The sequence below is a fragment of the Sitodiplosis mosellana genome, unplaced genomic scaffold, assembly GCF_009176505.1.
Source record: "Sitodiplosis mosellana isolate CC-2019 unplaced genomic scaffold, AAFC_SMos_1.0 Smas_scaffold_6166, whole genome shotgun sequence".
Lineage (NCBI taxonomy): Eukaryota > Metazoa > Arthropoda > Insecta > Diptera > Cecidomyiidae > Sitodiplosis > Sitodiplosis mosellana.
Window position 1 is genome coordinate 3715205 of NW_022601407.1, and position 22420 is coordinate 3737624.

Consider the following 22420-nt stretch of genomic DNA (forward strand, 5'->3'; position numbering starts at 1 on the left):
AAGACACACTATCCGCTCTACGCAGGTCAACTCGTTGTCGATGGCATATACGGCTATGCATCTGTTGCAGCCGTGAAGGAGTTCCAGCGGCGCTCCGGACTCGATGATGACGGCATCGTCGGCCCGGACACCTGGGGGGCGTTGGGCATCTAATAAGTCCCTCCGTCGTTGTCATCACTGACATATATTTCCGTGTCCGCATAAAAAATTATTCGTAAACTGTTTATTTCTTATTTGCTTTTTCTACTTCTTCTGTTAATTTCTGTTTGTGAAATGCCTTCCGCATATACAAAAACCATATACATCTAATTGCTTATTTGAATTAAAGATTCATGACGTTACTATGAACCGCCTGTCTTTCATTTAGAAGAAGTCAAACGTTTGGTCTTCCATTGATTTGGTTAGCGTCCTTTGTGTTTTACGAGTATCGTTGAAAATGTCTAACACAGATTAAACATGCACTGAAATATGTTCTAATTTGGTAAAGAATTAAGTGGCAAAATAATGACTCAGTTGTCATGCAATGCTTGCTTAAGTCATTTGCATACACAAGATTACACATCTCGAAAGTAAAGTTATAACAAAAAATCATGAAATAAATGAAAAAAACATAAGGTAGGTACTTAATGACAATAAAAGTATTACCTACAATTGAAACCAACTACAGAAAATAGGATTTTTGGTTTTTAGACAATCAACTGGGCAATATTTATGCATGGGCAAACAAGTACAAATTAAATAATTCATTTCAAACATTTTATTTTATACAAGTCCTTGAGAAGCACCTTTGAATCTTAATTTATTCTAGCTATGATCTACGGAACAATCTATGTGCTCTTCGTGCCATCGGTGACTTGAGCAGTATTGGTGGCTTGGGCGTTTGCATCAATGACTCGTTGTAGAATGTCACGTTTTTCGTCAAAGTAATTGCGATACCATTCGATATGTTCACGCTTTTGCTGCACACTCAAGTATGGATTTTTCGATAATCCGATGCAAACGAGTTCCATAAAATTCCGAACAGCTCCTCTCTTTGGGCACCATGGTTCAAGATGTTCCTCGAGGAATATATGATCCGTGAATGATGTTTGGTGCTCATCATCTAGTCCTGTTGATAGCAATAGTTCATTAGCAGTTGGATTGGACGAGATCAATTTGCAATTTGCAAAATTTACGTTGTCAATTCCCATTTAAAATTGAAAAAATGGAGGTTCATAGAAGACATGAGTGTTTTACCTTGTTCGTTATCAATTGGGAAGTGCCAAATTTTGCCTTCCTCCGTCCAATAGGCCATTTTCTCAAAGTAATTTCGTGGTGCCATTGACATTCGAAGTCGTAAATCGTGTTGTTCAAGCTTCTTCCACGTCTTCAGTGTGTCTTCTTTGCTTTCAAGCTTTTCGGCTGATTCGAATATGCCGATCGGTTTGCCGGCAAACACATCGGTAACGATCTCTGCTGTGGGACGTTCTCTGCAAATGATTCAATTGATTTTTAAATCCATCACCACTTAAACGAAATCTTGCAGTTGAAAATGATTTTTTTTACCTCTTCGATAACTTTTCCAACTCTTCAACCGCATTGACGAATGGCTTTCGACGCCTGAATGGAACTTCACGCTTTGTATTTTCACTGAAAGTAAATTTACATATTACAAATCAATTCATTTCAATGTTTTTATTCAATCAAAATAACATCTTGAACCGAATTTGCAATTGATAAATTTTGGGACATACGCTGTGAATGCACCAGTAACCGGTGCTTGGGCTGGTTTGTCTCTTCGTTGTACTGGTGTTTTCATCTTTGAAATAACATCACTGCAAATAAGGAATGAGATTTGTTTTAGGAATTAATTTCAATTCTCTATAACGCAACTCTAAAATCTAACTGAATTTTATGCTTTGTCTGAAATGATCGTAGAAAAACTCACTCTAAAAACTCTGATCCTTTTTGTTCACCTTCAAACGGTGCCAAAATTTCATCTTTGATCCTCTTTTCGCCGAGCTCCTTCGAAACAGCTTGAGCCGCATCAGCGATATTACGTGGTTTACGTTCTTTTGCGTCAAGCCGTTGGTTTTGCCGGATTTTTCGATAGCCAATCGGTTTTGAGCCCTGCACCTCTGACACAACACTCAGTGATGAACGTGATGACAACTTTTTCAGCAAATCATTCAATCGATTTTGACTCTCCTGCGAAAATGCTTTTGATTGCTTTCCATCTTTCTTTGCAACTTTCTTGTCGGCCGCAGCTTTTGTATCATTTTGACCTCCATCGTCTGATGATTTTGTGTCGTCTGAATAGTAAACAGCCGAATGTTTGAACACATTCAATAAAGTACCATTTTTTCGACTCAACAACTGTGTGCAACGAATCAAAGACATGATTTTCGCCAATAAACAATCGAACAAACAATTTTTTTCACGAAGGTTCACTTTGAATTTACAATTTTAATTAAATGTTTACCGAAAACATACAAAAAGTGGCCTATCACTATCATTCATAGTTGAGGTTAGGTTTTCTGCAAGAATGCGTGAAGTACTGCTACTAATACCAATGTAAAAACGATTCATGCGAGAAACGTCAGTGTGAAAAGGAGATGTGTGGCGGAAAATTCGAAAAATTGGTAACATTTTTCATTTTGCTCTATTTTGGCGTTAGAAAACAATTCCTAACATTTAAAATTAGAAAAAAAAATAAGGAGTTCAAAACAATTTGAATCGAAAGTGATTTCTGCCATTTTTCAACGAAAAATGAATTTCAACATGCTGAAGCGGAAAAAGTTCGAGCTTGAGGGCATCTAGAGCGTGAAAACAAATGATTGAAATGAAAAAAATGTTCTTTTTGAATGATAAATTCTCAATTTGCTGAATTCGTCTTTGGGCTTAATGATTTAGACAAAACCATCCATCCCACTTACACAAAAAAAGAAACAAAAATCAATAAAACCACGCCGTTTAAATTTTTGTCGCAATAAATTTCTTGCATTCGCCGTTTTTATTTATATAATTTTTAGAGTAAAAATATATGTGTTTTTTTGTTGTTTTTGAATTTTTCTAATTAAAACTCGATTTTGATCGAAGTTTGTTTTTGTTGTAAAAATGCCGTGGCAAATACAATGAACAAAAAAAAAGAGAAGAAGAATTCTAATTTTAAAATGAATTTGTGAGCATTTTGCTTAAATATTAAATACGGTAAAATGATTGACAGAGAATATCGATATCGTTTTCGATTCATAAATATATTTTCAACGATGTGGTATGAGTTGTGTGTTGTGGTATCATCGACATCGATTCCAATGGTTGTGACTAATAAATTTTGTTTTGTATCAATTTCGATAGTGGCGGAGGGGCTTTTAGCGTTCAATTTTCTTTTTATAGCAATTACATTCATGGTTCACATCAAAGAAATTAGTGATAAGTATATTTCGTAAAAGCACGCTAATGTCTAAAATTTGTTTTTTTCTCCTTCCTCACCTTTTTCTCCTTCTTTACATTTAATATATCAATCAATCAAATCGGTAATACATACGATCTACATATAGTTTTTGTTTTGTTTAATTATAACTGAATACGGTAAATAATTCGCAAAAATTTATTCGCCTGTCTTGAAAACGTTGCGTTAACCATTTGTTTGTTTGTTTGTTTTTTTGTCACGGTGGCACGACTATAAGTCAAAACTAAATATATCGCTTAAAAATAAAATTATTTTACACAGTTTTCTTTTTCTATGCGTCAAGAAAAGAAAAATAATGAAGAATTTATGTTTTTTTTAGCTTAAAATCCACATTTTTGAGAGAGATGACAGAAACAAACCAACAAAAGATGTGTTGTATAGTATACATTCATTGAATAAAATATTTGATCTCAATACACTAAGCCTAAAAAAATCTATGCTTAAAGGTGGACACTTGTGTTGTGGAGCAGCTTTTTTGTGGTAGATTTGCAAACTTTGCGCTAGCCCTAGGAACAAAACGCTCGCTCTTTCGTTCGTTCATTTGCTGTTTCTATCGTCTTATCTCAACCGATTTGTTTTCCCTCATTTGATCCCCTGACTGTCGATTCTCTCTGTTCCAAACGGTTTCAGTTCTGTTGAGCGATTTTTTCTGTTTTTCTTTTTATTCTCTTAACAAAATGCACTTGTCCAGCTACATCAATATCTATTTGTTACCGAATATTAATTGTTTCTTTATGTAAATATCGTCTATTTCGAAATCACTGTCTTCGCTTCTATCACTCTTGCGCGAAGAATCGTCATCGGCTTCTGGAATTAAGGGTAAAACGTGAATAAAATTCATATTTAATTTGAATTTCTTCTTAAATACTTTTTTTTTTTTAATAAAACCAAACGTACCTTCTCCTAAATCAGTATCCTCCATACCAGACCGTCTACGCCTTCGGCTTCTGCAATGACATTCCAAATTGCTCTTAGATTAGATTTATTCGTTTAATTTCAACTGAACCGCATTATACTCACGTTGCATTCATTTGATGGTTATGGCCGCTGCGATATTTCGTTTGCTGTGGCATAGTTTTGGCTGGTTGCGACTCTTGTTGTCAGCAGGCTGACGTCTCTTCACCTTCCAGCGTGCATGCAACATTCTCCAGTTTATGGGCCAAATGACCCTTTATGCAGTTGGCATCGTTGTTCAATGCATCGAGAATCTGCCATTGATGAATAGAACAATTTTAAACCAATTAGAATAAGGAAAAATCATGAAAAATAAATAACACGAAGAAATACCGCCTTGCAGACACGAAATAAAATTTTAAGACAAAAAAGAGAAATTTTTAACGTACCTGATCCCTGTATTTCGTCACATAAATGTATAGCTCCTTCAATGCGGCGATGGTATCAAATTCATCGTTGGTTGAAAGTTGTTGCATTATACTGCTGATGGCATGATCACTGATTTGAGGAAGTTGAGCTACGTCACGGTAAAATTGCTTTACCATTTCACGGTACTGCGGTATGTCCTATGGACAAATGAAAATTACAAATGGTTACAAACCAGTGTCCAAATATGATTCGTTTTAAAAACACGAATTTAATTAAAAGTTGAATCAAAAATCAAACTGAAAAATATCCCTTCAAAATGGGGGATATTTACCTTGGCAAAGAGTAATTTGTTACTCGGTGAGTCTTTTCCCAAGCGATGCTCGGTGGTTGAACATGAGTCCATAAATGTTTGAGCAATGACACTCAGGCATGCGTCCACGGTCACTGTTTTGTTAATGTCAAATATGAAATCGGGATTTTTGATGAAATTCACCCAAAATCTCAATGGCAAACTGTGAAGAAATAGAATATAAAAAATTAACCCAATGATGACCTACCCAATACAAAAATAGTAAACTTTTCTAATATCCTAGCTCAATATTTTAGCTCAATATTGTCGAATGAAAATTCATTTTAAAAAAAGTAATAAAAAACGTCGACGCCAGTGTTGACGACAATTGCCATACCTGTTCGATTTCCAAGCGTGAATAATTTCACAGTCGACGATGCCATGCCGATGTGCAGCCTCATCAAGTAAATCGAAAAGCCATTTAACGGCCGGCGGCAGATCTTCGTTCACAGTTAAAATGGTTTGGAAAAAGTCATCGACAAACTTCTGGATGGTACCTTTGGTGGCGAGCAGTCGTGTGAGGAAGATTTCTGGAATGGTTTTATTGGCGCTACGATCATTAACACCGCCACCGGCTGAACCAAGCATTTGCATACCCTGGCTGCCCAACACACCAATCGACATTGCCATATTCTTGATGTTCAAATGATGATCATCGATGTTTGTGGCGAACATCATGGGTTTAACCAAATGGAAATACCGTATGCCAGACACGGCCGGCGACTGTAACCCATCCAAATCATTGTTCATAATAATGTGTGACTGTGAATTGTTTATATAGTATCCATGATTCTGATGCTGTTTTGCATTGTACGAATTGTTGTACATTTCGGTATTCGATTGACGTACAATCAACGACATGACCGCCGACTCTTTTACACCATAATGTGCCAGTGTGTTAAGACGTTTCCATTGACCGCCAATCGTTTTAGTGGTTAAGTCTTCGTCTTGCAGTGTTAAATGACCGCCACGGCCATGACGCCATTCCAAGTCCACTTCATGTATCGATGGTCGCATCGAAAACGGTGTATTTTTGAACAAATGATCCAGTATTTTTGATTTCACCTGCGAAATTGTATCACAATCAAGCACTTTGCATTGGATCTTCTCATCCAAATCCTCTTGAACGATGTGTAAGGTAACCAGATTATGGGCAATTTGTTCACGCAACAATTTTTCCTCGGACAATGAGTAGCGCGCCTCATGGGTGACCGCATCGACTAAACCCTTTTCGATTTGATGCTTGATCGCCTTGAATAGCAGGTACAAACTCGAACCAGCGTACTCTTTTAAGTAGTCATACATGCAAATTGCCATGTAATTGGTGAGCATCTTTTCAACAACACTTTCCGTGCGTCGCAACATCAATTGGGGATGCTTTGTCATCACCGATTTGTCAATCAAGCGCAGCAATAAACATTTCAGAATATCGGTGGCATAGTCCATTTTATTCATCAGAACAATCATCAGGAGTGAAGCAACGTTTACTCTGTGAATGGGAAAATTCATTTAGTTCAATTTAATCATCAACTAAGGCAATTGGTCGATTCCAAAACGAACAAGTGTTTTAGAGACCTCTTCAAAATCGACAAAAAAAAATTAATTGAATAAACTTACTTATCGCGAATGTTGAATGACTTTTGTGCTTCGAGCGTATCGATGAATGTCAACAAGAATACTTTATTGTTGATCAATTGTTCGAACTGAATCATGGCCGTGTCATAATTGGTCCTCGACGTTTGAATACGTAATTTCGGTGAGTTCAAAATCGGATGATCCGATACGCCCGGGAAGAATACTTTCATAATATAACTGATATGATCCAGTGTTGGTATGCCTGAATTTTCCAAATCAGCTGTTAAGCCAATATCCGTTTGCAACTCAGCAAATGCTTGCTTGCACTCCATTCGAACGTTGCTCTCGAGTGTGTCCATTTGAATTTGAATACGTTTATACTCGCGTTCGGCTTGGGTCGATTTACGTCGATACACAATCAAAATCACGAACAAAAGACACACAATAATGGCACAACCGATGGCAATGCCAACGATAGCATGCGAGAATGTGTATGGTTTGAGCAGTTCATACTTCAAATAGCCGATGGGGAATCGAAGGGTACGACCAACATGTACTACCACCATTGGTAAATAGGTTGATGTTTCGATGCCAAGTTCGTCCGTTGATTCGGGCTGTTGTTCCGGTGGTGTGCACACCAATTGAGTCAATGCCAAACTGGTAACATTACACTGCTTTTGACCGATGGTCACACTGACATCGGTTTCATCGCTGGCAATATTCAATTTCTCCCCTTCGATCACCAACGTATCGCCTTTGTACAGTTTCAAATTGTTCGGGAATGGAAAGTATACGGGATCATCAACGTAAATGATGGTCGAGCGCAAATTTTGGAAATGTTTATCCAAATCACGCACCGATTGAACATTGTCCATTACAAAACTGACTTGCAACGATAGCTGAGTTTCGTGGATTTTCAACGATGCCGCTATGTCATTGCTGGTGCTCAAGTCATTTTCCACTTCTGAACTCGTACTGGCCAACGCTGTTGGTGAGGTGGCTCCGATTCCATCCACATAAATGCTACTGATCGGTGTCGACCATGGCGTTGACGCTGCCGCCGCTGAGGTATAGTAGCCGATTGTCGTGTATAAACTTTCTGCATACGAATTTTGTCGCTTGCGTCGTTCGCCAGACACTGATTTTAAGCTCATTGGCTTGTCCAGTGATGCGGTTGGCATTGCCGATGCCATTTGCTGTTGGATCACTTCGATTTGACGACGGTATTCATTGAATTTTCCATTCACAGCTGGAGATGGACATTCCATTTGATTTGGTGTTATCACTGTACAAACGGATTTGTTCACGAGCTCATCGTTCAGGAATACTTCAAGTTCAGGCTTTTGAATTGAATCCAAATTCGTTCCGTGCACCGTAATCATTCGGCCACCGCTTGAGAAACTTTTCAATGGCTTGATTTGCATCACCCTTGGATCGGTAGTATAGTTGAAAATGCTGCATCCAATCATGTCGGAGTAACTGTTTTGGTAAGATAGGAGCGGTTTTGATTAGAAAGGGGATCTTTGAATTTTTCAACATTTTTCCTTTGCTGTTTTTTTTTCTTTGTGAGTGGAAAAAAAGAAGAAATGAAAAGAAACTAAAAGAGCAACAACACCTACCCATTATAACCCTTAGTCAAATCTAAATCAGTTTCTAAATCGCCTGTCGTTGCGGTTGGCGGTACGTTGCGACAGGTGTATGTACGATTGGCCCCATCGATGATGAGTGTCAGTTCGCGAATCTCTTGGGGATGATGTGCTGCAGATGTGATGCATGTGATTTGTGACGATGATGCTTGGCTTCCATTGACCGCGCATTCATAATTGTCCAAGAAAGCAGTGATGCTTGAGCCGATGTTTAGCCATTTGCCAATGATTGACAATTTGGTACCGCCACTCTGTGGACCTCTTTGTGGCAAAAGTCCATCCAATTGAATGTCTTTGTATGAGAATTTCACACTTGATTCCGTGAATCCAGCCTCGTTGCCAACTTTAATCGGTGCTGACATCTCATGGCCAGCTGGCCCAGTTCGACACTCAATTTTCACCGAAATCTCATAGTTGACCAATTCACACGGAATATTTCCAATTCGAATGTTGTCGCGCACATCTTCGGCTCGAATACCCAAATTACTACCTTCGATTGTTATTAGCGTTCCACCTTCCATTGGACCACTCAATGGTTTTATCTGAAGAGAAAGAAAATTCATCATGAAAATGTTTTTTAAAAAAACTTCTTTTTCAACTCCAAATCACCTCCATGCGTTTACATTCTATTTTCGAATGAGAAAAACTACAATGAACTCACCATATCAATTCTAGGTCGTGGGCATTCATTGACGGCCATACCAGCACCACAGGTCTCATTGTACATGCAGGTGTTACCGCACCAAGTGCACTGATATTTGGCGGCTCTTGTAACGCACAGCGAGCAATCGGCGTGTTCTCGATGCGATCCAAGCACGTCGCATTTGTACAAAATAATTGGTACCGTATCAATGTAATGATTGCGATTCCACAAGATATCAACGCGAGCCTCATATTCATTGGTCAATGCTTCGTATGAATAGGTTGTTCGTTCGCAGACGATGAATTTTTTCGATTCAACACGAGCCGGTAATGACATGTGTGCACCTTCGATATTAACAATGCACAGGAATCCGGTGTGTGAGCTAAGTGGGCGCGGTAAATTTTCAATTTCCAATCGAATTTCTTTTGGTACTTGATTCGCCAATAAAATCGGTTCATTGTTAGCGCTCGGTTTATAATGTGGGCACGACTAAATGAATAAAACAATGAAAAAAAAAAACAAATCAATCAAAAAAAATTGTTTGCATAAAACATGACTAATTCAATATGCAAGAGGAAACAGAAAAAAAAATTGCATTGGCTACAAACCGTTGATTCAGTGATGACACTTGTTGTACTCCGGCAGGTTGTTGTATTATGCACGCATCGATTGTCGTACAAACACCAATTGCAATTCCATTCGCTTTGCACACATTTACGGCACGTGTCATGCCGTGAACAATCGAAAAATGCAAAACTTCGCGACACAAAATCTTTATTGGTCTCAGAACTGCGAACGCTCAACGGCACCAACACATGATCACTTTGTGCCGGAATAATTGGACGATTGATGATCGGTGGCGTTGGACATGACAAACCATTTTCCAAAACGGTTGCATCAATCGGTGTTGAATTGCCAAATACGCATTTGTACTTTGCGTTGGTGGGTAGCTCGGGCAGGATGCGAATGACAAGCTGTACACTTGTCATTTGATTGATTGGTATTTTATTGGGCAGTACCATTTCAAAATCGATACATTGATGACCCGTACCCAATGACAGCCAACGCTGATTCGATGAATCTTTGTGGCATGCATTTCGTATGGTACATTTTTTCTCCAGTGAACACCAACCGCAGAATGGATCCCGTGATTCCAAACAACTCGAACAGTTTGTATAAATGCTGCAATGCTCCACACGCAATTTTGTAATCTGAATATTTTATAAAGCAATTTTCAGTATTCGGGTCATATAACGAACGTTTGCAAGTGGTGAAATAGAACGTATTTACACATAAGTTCGAATGAATGAGAGAGAGAGAGAGCAACAGAAAAATAAGACTAATAAGAGAAATAGCGCGTATTTGCTTACCTTATGCTTGGACAAAACGTAGAGGTAGTCTTGTTTTGGTGACATCATGGTATCGGATAGGATGGCATTGCCTGGATCGATTTCAACGCTCTCATATTCGCCAGGGTCGGGGCCAGATATAAGCACCTTTTTGATCCATCCATTGGTCGTTCCGAGAAATGCTAATGTATGCGGCCCAGTTATCGCTGCCGTCACCGATGTAATCGACTCATTTTCGAAATCAAATAGCGAGTATGACACAATTGGCGAAACGCCACTGATTTTCAAGCCAACATTGCAGAAATTGTACACATTTCCGGTGGTCTACAACAAAGGGAGAAAGTAAAAACAGAATTTTTTAAATGCTACGCCAAATAAACAACAGGCATTCAATTGAGGTTTTTTTCTTTGCTGTGTTGAAACGGAATTCGTATATTATGGAGTAGATTTCATTCGTTTTGCATCATAATCGGCTCATTCTGAAGCGGATTTTTTCTATTTCCAAATAGAATTTCGTTTTTGAATTAAGCGTTCGGGGAAAAAATTTCTCTTGCCAATACAAAAAAAAATGAAAGAATTTCCCTTTAACAAAGCAAAACTTAAAAAGATTCCAAAACTCACCCCAGCTACGGGACATTTTCCATCTTGAATCGTACCAGAGATGTAGCCCATATTACGATCTTTGATGGTGCCATTGAAGCACATGTGAATATTTTCGGTGAATGTTTCGTCAATATCCTTCAAACTGTATAGGCAAACGGCTGATTTGGCTTGTGGTTCGTTGGTAATTTCTTTGGATGGCGAGAAAACCGCAACCAAAACGAGGTCATCACGCTTGATGCCCATTTGTTGGGCCAAACGTTGTCCGGCTGTCGTCACTTTGATATCACGTAAAATATTGTAGTCAATTTCCGTGGCATCGACATCATTCTCAGTCGTGCTAAGACGTTTCTTGCATTGCAACGTAATTTCCGTGTAACTATTATAATTCTGATCGCTGACGCAAACGCGTGCAATGCGCGTATTATAGCCAGCCTCTTCAACCAGATGCGATTTTTTCTGTACAATCACAAAGTATGCATAGTCACTGGTATTGAATCCATATTTGTAGTCGACCAAAAAGTGATCACGATGATTGACATCAATGTTGAGCACAGTGGTCGATGTGAGACTGTACTCAGCAAATTCCAGTGTATTTAAATGGCGTGAAGAAATGGCCGGCACTTCGTGTCGATAGTCACCGACATTGGTGAATGTGGCGCCAACGTATAAAACATCCTCTTTGCTCCACGATGTATACCGTGATGGTCCGATAAATGCCAGCGTCGATGCATGTTCATCGTTGGCCGCCAATGGAATTTCCTTGTATTCCGGTGAATTTGGAAATTTTTCCGTTGGATATATGGTGCACGAGCCTTGCATAACACTGCCACACGTAATGAGCGTCGATCCAACTTCATTGACCACCAGCACTTTGTTGTGATTGGTGGTTTCATGCGTTTCAGTGTCTTCCGAACAAACGCCATGACACATTGGATTATCTTGTTTCGGACCAGTTATCGCTTGTGCCAGTAGCGATAGATTGTAATCGAATTTGAAAATTCGATTCGATGCACCGGCATACAAATTCGAATTGCGTCGATCGAATGTCATATGCGTGAAGTAGCTGCCGTTTGGCAGAGTGTATTGAGCTAAAATATCGGATGATGTGACGGGTAGTGAGACGGATCTCGTTACTGATGCTGATTTAAGTAAATGGCTTTTCGGTGAGTATAAGTAGTTTGGTGACGAGATCGATGTGGCTGTCGATGACAACTGTTGAGTTTCAACTGCCGTTGCCGCCACTGCCGATGACGATGCAGTCGCTGCTGACGACGACGACGCCGACGTTTTTTTAGTCTTTGTACTAGCGGAATGTTTGTTGTTTGCAGCATTGCTTGGTGCAATGCACATGCAGGTAATCAATAAAATGATAAGCAGAGCGAACAATTGTCGCCTACAACTTCCATCAAAATGCATTTTAGCGAATGTGTTCATCTTGATCGGTTGACTTGGTAATAATAACGGGAATATGTCTAACAATAAATATCGCATTTTCTCATCGAATTCGGACCGTTTAAAATTCCATAATTTTTGCGGTAATTCTAGGGCTATTCTCTCTGTCTATGTCGTCGTTGTATTATTTTGTGGCCGTTTGCTGATGGCAGGTGATCGTTTCTTTAAAAAAAAAGCAGTCTTCTTTTTGAAATGCGCTCGTGCCGAATGCCTTTTCATTCAAAAAAAAAACGCACTCTTATGTTACTCCTGTATAGGGGAAACAAAAGCAATAAATATCAATAAAAATACACAGAAGAGGACTGTGCTCTGGACACAGGCAAACAATGTAATAAAACACACAGCGATAAACCAATATTAAAATCACGTCGTCTAAAATAACGACATATAAGAACTGAATATGTGATGATTTTTTTTCGGTTTGTTTGCCTTTCACTCTCTGTCTCTCTTTCGTTTGGTGTCATTTAACGACAAAATGACCATTAAATAAAAAATGCGTTTCTTCTCTTCGCGAGTGTGTTTCACTCCTTTTCTTATTTAAGTTTAATATTAAGTGAACAATAAATTGGTCGTACCCTGCATTTAAACTAGACAATCGCTGTCCATTTTGATGCACTCGAAACCATAAACAAGTTTTACACCATCGCACCGCATTGATTACACATTCGTTCTTATAATGTCTGTATGTTCTTATGCTGTTCACTGTTCTTTTTTTTCGCTGCTCGTTTTTTTTTCGTGTAGTAGTTGTAACTTTTATTCAACACCAAATTCGAGTATAAGTATCGTCGTTAAAACTATGCTTTTAAAAAATCGAAGACACAGAAACATTTAGAGGAGAAAAAAGTGGTAAATGGCAATAGCGCCGATTGGAACTATATAAGAATCCCTTCAAATGGTTCGCTCTCTGTCTCTCTCTCCTTCTCTCTCACTCTGTCAATCTCTCTCGATGTGTAATTCACTTTACCATTGATTTGTTTTGATTTGCACAGAGTCTTTCTCTTCTCTCTTTCTCTCGCTACCAAGTATTTCTTTCGGCACTTCAAAATGTCTCAAATTCAATATGAAGAATAGAAAATGTTTGTTTACGAAATTTGCACAATTATTCAGTGGTTTTCTTTTCACTTCACTTTTAATTATACTCTGATGATTTAATGTTGAGTTAAAAATAAACACACTCGGTGATCCATTTAACTGTTCATGCAAATACACTCTTACAAAAATACCTCCGAAAAATGCTTCACATTATTCTTTACACTTGATTTATTCTCTATGGAATTGTGTTTTTGTTTCTTTCTTGTATCCAGTTTCTTTTGTTAATCCTCCGTGTTTCGTTTTACATATGAATGAATGCGATGGATTTGATGTGTTTTTTTTCTTTCACACTCTCTCTAGCATTTCGTTTGGAGTATTTGGGTTTTTGTTTCTGCTTTTTAGCATTTTATTACTTTTAGCATGTTATTTAGTGTGTGTATATGCATACATTCAATTGTGTGTGGTAAATGATTATTCACTGAATTTTCCACCGAAATCAAAACAAATTCACGAAAACACTCGTTGTTTTGTTGTTGTTGTTGATTGGTCACGAAGCGAAAACTATCGAAATTCCACTTTTTGTATCACCACCAAACGCACTCAATTAAATCACCGCTGCTTGCAAATAGTAGTAGTGCTGCTGCTTGTGTTGTTTTTTCTTCTTACTTTTTTTGTCGTGAATAAATCGATTTCGGTTTTTGTCGCGTTTTTCTCTATGATTTTTATTTCTATGTTAGTTTTCTTTCACCATTCGGCACACTCAGGATAGAAACAGAAACCAAAAAAAAAACCAAATCTATAACACGAATTTTGGACGAATTTTCAGTTTATAATCGTCAAATTACAAAGAACGACAACGATGGCCACATACCGAAAAGGATGTGATTTCTGTATCGAAGCGCTGCTCGCTGTGCTCGCTGTATGTTTGCGAAGCGTATATTGAAAAGAGATAGATATAGAGTGGAAGTGAGTGAATGAGAAATCAAACAACAACACAACCACAGAATAAAAAAAAATGAAAGAAAGAATCAACACTCAAGACAACCAAAGCCAAGATACACAACGAGAGAGATAGAGAGGAATGAAAAAATTAAACCCGAATATTTCATTCGCCATTTACCACACGACCGATGACCAGAGAGAAATTGATGATGATAGTGATGATGAATATAGAAAGAAGGGAAAAAACACGCCAAGTATAACACACACTCTACACTGCTGCGACTACACACAAACAACAACACAGCGAGAGAAGAAGCAAAAAACACACAAATTCATAACGTAGACGAAGAAATATCAAACGCAGAGAAACAAGAACAGAAATATCTGTGTGCATGTGATGGTGATGATGGTGTATGTATGTGTGTATTGAAGAATGAGCAAACTAAAAATTTCATTCAAAATCCAAGAGCTGTTATGCTGCTACTGCTCTGTGTTCTGTATGCAGTTTTTGAATTCGAAACGTTCGTTCTCTTTCACACATTCGGCGAATGTCTGCTGCTGCTATACGCACACTCTTTCCATACGTGAACAGTGAGATTTTGGTGCTGCTGCTGTAGCTGCTTTGTTTGCCGTCCCGGTCACGCTTACGCATCCGACCCTCAGAACTTGTTTACACTTGTGTGTTGTTTTTAAGCCGCCATATTGTTAATGCACATACACACACGCTGCACACACATTCTGACCTATTCACTCACTCACTCACTCGCTCGCTTGCTCATTCGCTCATTCGCTCATTCACCCGTACTCATATCTCGCCAACAACATTCTTATATTGTATATAGAATATAGCAATTCCATCTGATGCAGTGCCACTTCGAATGAGTAATACCATAGACATCTATACACATCTATATGCGCCCGCGTGTGTGTGTATATGTGTAAATGGATTGAAAGATGGCAAAGGTCTCAAAAATTGTGGAGAGGATTTTCTTCGTTTTGCTTCTACCATTCGTTTTGTATGCTGTGCTGCTGTTGTTGCCATCGCCGTCGTCGTTGCTGCGCTGCTGCTTGCATATCGAGTCGGTGACTTTTTGTTTATTTTTTTCATTTGGCTCTGCTGCACGAATTGCATGCGTATTGGTCGATATGGCCTGTGCGAATGCTATGGAGACAACCAAAAAGTTTCGAATGTACAATCACACAAAAATGTGCAGCAGCATGTGGAATGTCAGCAGCAGCAGTACAAAACGAGAGCGATAGAAGCAAAGTTTTTGTGCTCCCGACTCGCACACACAGGATAGCAGAGCCAGCTTATGACACTCTCATTCAGTGGACAAAATTCGGAAATTTTTTTTTTCCTCCTTCGTATTGTACAGTTTGCAATTCGAATCAATGGGGCTGTATATGATTCGCGTTAATTTTTTACTCGCTGCTGTTGCTGATTGTCGGTTGTGCTGTTGCCACTGCTTATGTTACAAGCTTGACTCGTTTGGGATGTATGTCTTCCGTGTGCATAAGTTTTGTCGTTCCGTGAATTATTATTGTTTTGCAATGCAATGCGACGACCTGGAATGGAATGAAGCGAATTTAGAGAGAGGAGGGGAGTGGAAAAAACAGCGCGCACAACGAATAAAAACCCATTTATTCAAAACATTTCTCTATCGTGTTTTTCTGCCTTCGTTTTGTTCTTTGTTTCGTCGGCTGTTGTTGGTTATTTTTTGTTTCTCTGCTCCAGTAAAAAAAATATTGTAGATCGTTTTTTATTTCATTTTTGTTTGGGTTTTTCATCGCGCGCGGCGACAGCAACGGAGGCTTGGATTTTTTTTTTTCGCTTTTCTTCTTCGTAATAGTTAAATCATAAGACGATTGGCTTCACACTTATACTGGGCACACATCCATCCGTTTGAGTGTTGATTGAATAGCAATCTAATGCATGAACAGTAAAAAAATACGTATGCTTGGTGCATATACACACTCTTATTGTCGTCGTCGTCGTCGTCACTGTCGTTGTTTGTTCTAAAATCTATTTTTTTCATCATCATCATCGTCTTCGTCGTTGTTTCACATTCGGTGTTCTTCTGTCGCGATTGTGTCCCAGTCGGATCACATATATCACTCGAAAATGAACGCGAATGAACGAACAAACCAACGAAGCACATATACCAAATTACTGAAACGGTTTTGAATGTCACGATCGAATCGCACAACTCAACATTATAACGACGATGAAAAACGGCTCACTGAAAATCAAGCCATTCAAATTGTTAGTCGGTGCTCGATGTATGTTCCTCTCTCTCTCCCTCTCTCTCTCTCTCTCTCTCTCTCTCTCTCTCTCTCTCTCTCTCTCCTCTCTCTCTTATGTGTTTTTTTCGCTGCTTTTTACATTTTTCGCAGGGGTTTCGCACAATCTTTTTGATTCTCGGCTTATTTCCATGCACATTACCGGGTGCACTTTCCTACTTTCATGATTGCATTAGGTAATGTTGTTGTTGCTGTTTTATTTTTCATTGTTTTAATATTCCTACGCCGAGTGTGTGTATGTCGTCGTTGTTCGACGAGCTAATAAGTGGCGTCATTCACTCTCTACTTTACTTACGACCATTCACTCACTCACTCACTCTTCTTTCTCGGCAGACTTTATACGGGCTCTTTTCGCAAAAAAAGGTTATTAAGCACGCACCAAAACGAAAAATCAGCATCATCGAATGAACGAACGAACTAGAACATCGAAAAAAAAATGAATTGAATGAACCTTTTATGAGTGTCTCTCTCTATCTCTCTCTCTCTTCCTCGACAACATAAGTACAGATATAAAAATCATATATCTACATATTCGCTCCTTATCTATTCATTTCCACAATGCGTTCGGTCCGAATTGAAAATTGCGTACTGCATTTTTATGCGACCAAAAACATACGCACACATCGGATTCCATTGTGCTGCACGCAGCATGGCATTCAGGGTGCTTGTCTCATTTTCGAAATGATTGTTTGTTTGATTGCAAGCATTCAGGCTTGCGGTGGATTTTATCTCACAGGCACGTACAAATGATTAGGGCCAAATTGATTGAGGACTAAGCAGCCTACGCATGCATAGGGTAAGTATATGCGTCTTTTTCCTTGTTATTGTTGAGAACGAGAGCAAATTTAACCTTCTCGAAGAACATTAAATGAATAAATCAATTTCGGTACTGCACTTTTTCACTTCATCCTCTTGTTTTTTGCGTGCACACAATTTTCCACTAGAGGATGAATAGAGACCAGAAAAAAAACAACGAACCATGGCATTCTCTCAAACATTCTTTTGCCACATTCTTCGTCTGAGGCATTACAATTCGATGGATGATATACAAAAATAAAGACGATTATTATTTTATTTATAGCCGAGTCGATCGTTTATCATGCATCTATGCGACTTTAACTTTCGGCTTCGGACATAACTAACAGCTATTTTTGGTTCATTCGCCGCTTCACGAGCATATAACAAAACAACGGATGGAATATTTATCCGCCCACAACACTATCAATATAACCATATGTATTCCAACAACATTTATGATGCATGCAATCATCGTGATACCATAGCACAGTGCAGGCGTAATCTGTATCGATCGATGCTATTCAAAATCTAATTACGTTTCGAAAACCAGATTCATGAACGCTTGAAACAACAGGTTATTTGAAGATGTGAAGAGTCTCGAAATTGTGACAAACAATGGGATGAAAGAGAATGGTAAACGATTGGAAAACCAATGTACCTTTTGAGAGAGGAAGAGCTTGATGATTTTCAATAGCATATTTTTAGAAGGACACATTTTAATTACGATGTTAAAGAGAGATTAAGCACCATCTTTGGATACGAAAAGAGATGAAAGAAAATGTCGAGAATGGAAATAGATTTGAAGATAAATATGAATTCCGCAGAAATCAAACGAAAAGCTGAAGCATGGACTGAATTTCATTCGGCCACTCCAAAGTCAGGTTACAAATCCAAAAAAGACATGGAAAAATGGAGTCCCTAACAACCAATTGTTTATTAGCAAAAGTGGTTGGTCTTTAATCGAGACCCTTCTGAAGTATAGTCAGAGAATAAAATTGACTGGATTTCCAATGGTTTTCATGAAAGTTGTTTCCACAAAATCACAAGCACACGAAATGTACTACTTACTTTAATTCACCATACCAAAATGCACCGAAAAAAATGTCCTAGCACTCTAGCTAATTTTGATCTCTGATACACGGATCTTCGGAAAACTGTACTAATTTCAACGAAACTACCTGAAAAATTCGCTAAAAGTTCCTTTCCAAAAGTCTGAAACAAAGACGTTGAAAACCGTTGAAAAAAAACGCAACAATTTTCCTTTTTGGGATCTTTTTTTTTTGTTTCTTTTATTTTTATTGCATATTTTTATTCGATCATAATTGCAGTCGCTTGTCATTCAAAATTTCCTTAATCAATCATTTCAAAAAATTTAAACAAACAAAAAGACAAAAATAAAACGTAAATATTCCTTTTTTTTATGTTAAATTAGTAATTATTAAATAGTTCGCTACACCTTATACAATTAAATCATTCACGTTGTTTGCGCCCCGTGGCAAGTGTGTAAAAAAAATCGGCGAAGAGTTAAATTCAAATTCTAAATTGGACGCAATTGTCCTCTACGCAAACATGTTTCACTCTTTCTATCATTTAAATTGAATTTTGTATTTGAATTGAGGTTCAAGGTTAAGGAAAAACGAGTTAGAGATAGAAAATAGGAAACACAAAATCGACAATCCGTACACATTGCTCATAGAAAGTTCGCATAAGGAAGACTTTTTGTGGTTATTTAAAGGGCACTTCTGTGGATGGAACAGAAGCACACCGAAGAAAAGTCTTGAAAATCTTACAAAAGAAATGTTTTTTTTTTTAAAAAGAAGAATGAATCGAGTACAAATTCTGAATGCCAAAAATTAGACGATAATTTATCAAACAGAAAAATAAAATAAAAGTCTAACATCAAAGAAATTATTAAATAACGAATTAAAACGTAATTGGTTCTGAGAGTGTGACTATTTCGAGCAGAAAATTTGCATAAAGTTATAGATTTCAGAACAAATCGCATTGCTTTTTCACTTCATAATTTTAAATATTTTCCTATGGCAATACGAAAAAAATTCATTTTAATTCCCATTATTTTTGATTTGAGAAACAAAACAATTATGTTTGACAAAGAAAAGAAGAAATTTTAAAGAAAAGAAGAAATTTTAAAGAAAACAACAAATAAATATTGTGAAAAAATGCAAATTTCTACCGAAATTCCAATTAATTCCAAAGGCAATTGGATCTAATTCAAAATGTTCGGCAGTCATTCTTGTAAATTCCATTTCGATTTCGTACATTGTATATAGAGTTGCTTTGCTTTGCTTTTAGAGTGGATATTATTTTACAATGTTTCAGTTTTTTTTTCAGTTTCTGGTTTTTTTTTATCTTCAATTAAATGCACAACATTGAAAATTTCATAATTAATTAGTTCATTTTATCTAATTTATTCGCAACATGCAGCTGTTGTCGGTCATCGCTCTGAGTGAGAGACCGTGACACTGCCTGAAAATTACCTATATACTTTGTTTTTATATAATTATTTCTTCTTTTTTTTCTTGTTTAGTTTTGTGAATGGGTTTGTTTTTTCCTCCTGAACCGAATCATTCATGTTCTTCTTGCAACAAAAACCACATCAAAGATTGTATACATATCTACAGTTTTAATTGTACATCACTTAAAAAAAAATATTATGCTATTAGCAGAGAAAAAAAATGGTAATTGATGTGTGTGTATGTAACTCAAAAGAAGAATAGATTGATCAATCAATTCAAAAAAAAATGTGTTCGATTTTTATCGTTCCAATAAGAACGATTGACTGAGGTTATGTTCCATTTTTTTTGTGTGGATAATTGATTTCGATATGACGGATAGAATCTGACCCAAACAGTTGGAAAAACTGTTTCTTTCATTTGTCGGAGACTCTATCAATCATACCGTCGTCACACTGTTCACACTAATGGGCTGACAACAAATAATCAACAACTAAAAAAAAGAAAACAATTTGATATCATCATTAATCATAGTAACTCTGAGAGTTGTCAAGAGCTCTAGCTCTTGCGCTGATTTTTCGTTCAATAGCAAAATAAAAGCTTAGAATATTATTCTATAGGTTTGAAGATTTTTTTTCTCCATTCATGTTCTTGTTTTAGTTTTGGATTTCGTTTTTCCGTTGGCTAAATAGATTTTGTTTTTATCTTGAGAGTGTGGAGAACACATACACACTCCGAAAGACCCCTAAGTTAACGTGATAGCAGCAGCATCATTGCGTTGATTTGTGTGTGGTGCTGGTTTCAGATATGTGAAACCACATTTTGCTGCAATTTCGAGTGGGTGCGTACAATGTTTGCTGCTGATCCTGGGCCTTCGAAAGTTTAAACTGTGAACAAAAATCGAAAATCATATATCAATGAACAATCATATTAACTAACGTAACAAATTCAACGAATTTATAAGAATTGCAAAAAATTCAAAGAGTCAAATGATTGCAATCAGTTCCATTTGAAACCAGAATTAGAGCATTGCAATGGATTGGCCATGGCCAATTGTCATTACCAGCGGCGCTAGTCTCTGTTTCCATGGGCTGTGGAACGGCTTCAGATGCTGTCGTCACATTGTTATTATTATTCTGGCGTTTGGTGTGCTTGAACACACAATGTGGTTTGCAGCAGCCAGACGGCTTCGATTCCCAATAGCATTGGATTTTACTACGTGCTTTCTCGATGACCATATGACGATTTGGACATGCCGCATCCACACATTGGCCTATTTTAAACTTGGGACAAGTGCGCTCATGACCAAGCGCTGCCGGCTCATGACGATATGGACAACTAGTACCCTGTAAACGAACGTGAGAAAAAGAGAGAAAGAGAGAGAGAGAGAGAGAGAGAACACACACGTATACAAATACAATTAATTAGTTATCAAAAATCACATGCGCTTAGTACATTTTTATATGTGGAATATTTTGGTATGTCCCCGAGAAAAGAGACGAAGTGAACAAAAAAATATTATTTCGATTGTACCAACAACAGTGATGAAAATTCCACACATACACAAATGACACAAACTTACTTTACGGCATGCTGAATAGTAGAAAAAGTAGCAATCTTGTAAATTTTTTGGAAGTGACATTGTTTCGATCTTTTTCGTCGTCGTCGTTGTAGTCACTCTATTGCCTGTTCAACACACAATTTATTTAGACGTTGATTATTTTTTTTATTTTGTTAAATTTCACACGGCCACTCGAATTCGGTCCACGAAATGTGCTCGATTCACGATGTGAAATGTAATATCTTCCTCGTGTGTACTTTTCTTTCGTGTCGTTCCACTGTGTGCACGCAGCAAATATCAGTAGAAAGAATGTTATTTTTTTTATTCCTTCTATTTCGTCTTCTCTCACTCTTTCTCACTCGCTTGATCGCCCGCTCGCTCACTCGCTCGCTCACTTGCTCTATTCGTTCTTTTGCAGTATGTTCTTAATTTGACATTTGTCTAACTTTAATTTTGCACACTACTGGGGCTTCGCACACACACATACACTCAACAACGACCGAATTTTACACGGTTGGCATGCACACTGATGCGTCGTTGTGTCGTTGTGTGCGCGTGTATGCGTCATCTACACTACTTCTAACGACACATGGTGGAATGACATTTGGCGCATGAATCAAATTATAGATTTTGAAATACCGGTTAAATATACGATTTTTACACGGCATTCATTTTGCTCTCACGGTGAATTACGTATTCTCTGTACATTTTCTCTTTTTCTGTTGCCGGCACCAAGATTCTTGTTTCATTCTTCGTGTTGCGTTCCGCGTGGATTTTGGAAGTGATTCGAGTGGTGTTCAACGAATATGAACTACTTTTTTGTTGTTGTTTGGCCAATGAACCTGTTTTAAAGCAAATTTAAACCGCGAGGTATCGTTTGGAAATATCTTTAAAACATTTCAATTTCAAAAGTTAATGCAT

At 37.8% G+C, this 22420-nt stretch overlaps 2 protein-coding genes and 1 long non-coding RNA gene across 15 annotated transcripts; all 3 read right to left on the minus strand.

Moving 5' to 3' along the window:
* Positions 1-742: 742 nt before the first annotated feature.
* LOC129575134 (28S ribosomal protein S31, mitochondrial) lies at positions 743-2531 on the minus strand. The gene is made up of 5 exons (XM_055458070.1): positions 1928-2531; positions 1734-1814; positions 1546-1629; positions 1237-1469; positions 743-1108 (listed from the first exon to the last, which is right to left on the minus strand). Exons 1-5 carry the CDS (start codon positions 2377-2379, stop codon positions 828-830), a joined length of 1131 nt encoding a protein of 376 aa, XP_055314045.1. The 5' UTR covers positions 2380-2531; the 3' UTR covers positions 743-827.
* A 420-nt stretch (positions 2532-2951) lies between these two features.
* On the minus strand, positions 2952-15042 carry LOC129575236 (plexin-B). 13 transcript variants are annotated; one of them, XM_055458349.1, is made up of 14 exons: positions 14544-15042; positions 12967-13190; positions 10958-12640; positions 10358-10660; positions 9596-10198; positions 9006-9476; positions 8318-8886; positions 6741-8177; positions 5461-6612; positions 5106-5286; positions 4795-4971; positions 4472-4659; positions 4349-4398; positions 2952-4258 (listed from the first exon to the last, which is right to left on the minus strand). In XM_055458349.1, the coding sequence occupies exons 3-12, from the start codon at positions 12428-12430 to the stop codon at positions 4552-4554; spliced, it is 6474 nt and encodes a 2157-aa protein (XP_055314324.1). In that variant the 5' UTR covers positions 12431-12640; positions 12967-13190; positions 14544-15042; the 3' UTR covers positions 2952-4258; positions 4349-4398; positions 4472-4551. The 13 variants fall into 13 exon arrangements, with proteins under 13 accessions (XP_055314324.1, XP_055314317.1, XP_055314315.1 ...); XM_055458342.1 differs by having other exon boundaries at positions 2952-4255; positions 12967-13185; positions 14544-14709; XM_055458340.1 differs by having other exon boundaries at positions 12967-13185; positions 14544-14709.
* A 3683-nt stretch (positions 15043-18725) lies between these two features.
* LOC129574999 (uncharacterized) lies at positions 18726-22181 on the minus strand. Its single transcript, XR_008688747.1, has 3 exons — positions 21521-22181; positions 21002-21284; positions 18726-20825 (listed from the first exon to the last, which is right to left on the minus strand). It is a non-coding gene; the product is annotated as an uncharacterized LOC129574999 (long non-coding RNA).
* Between the last annotated feature and the right edge of the window lie 239 nt (positions 22182-22420).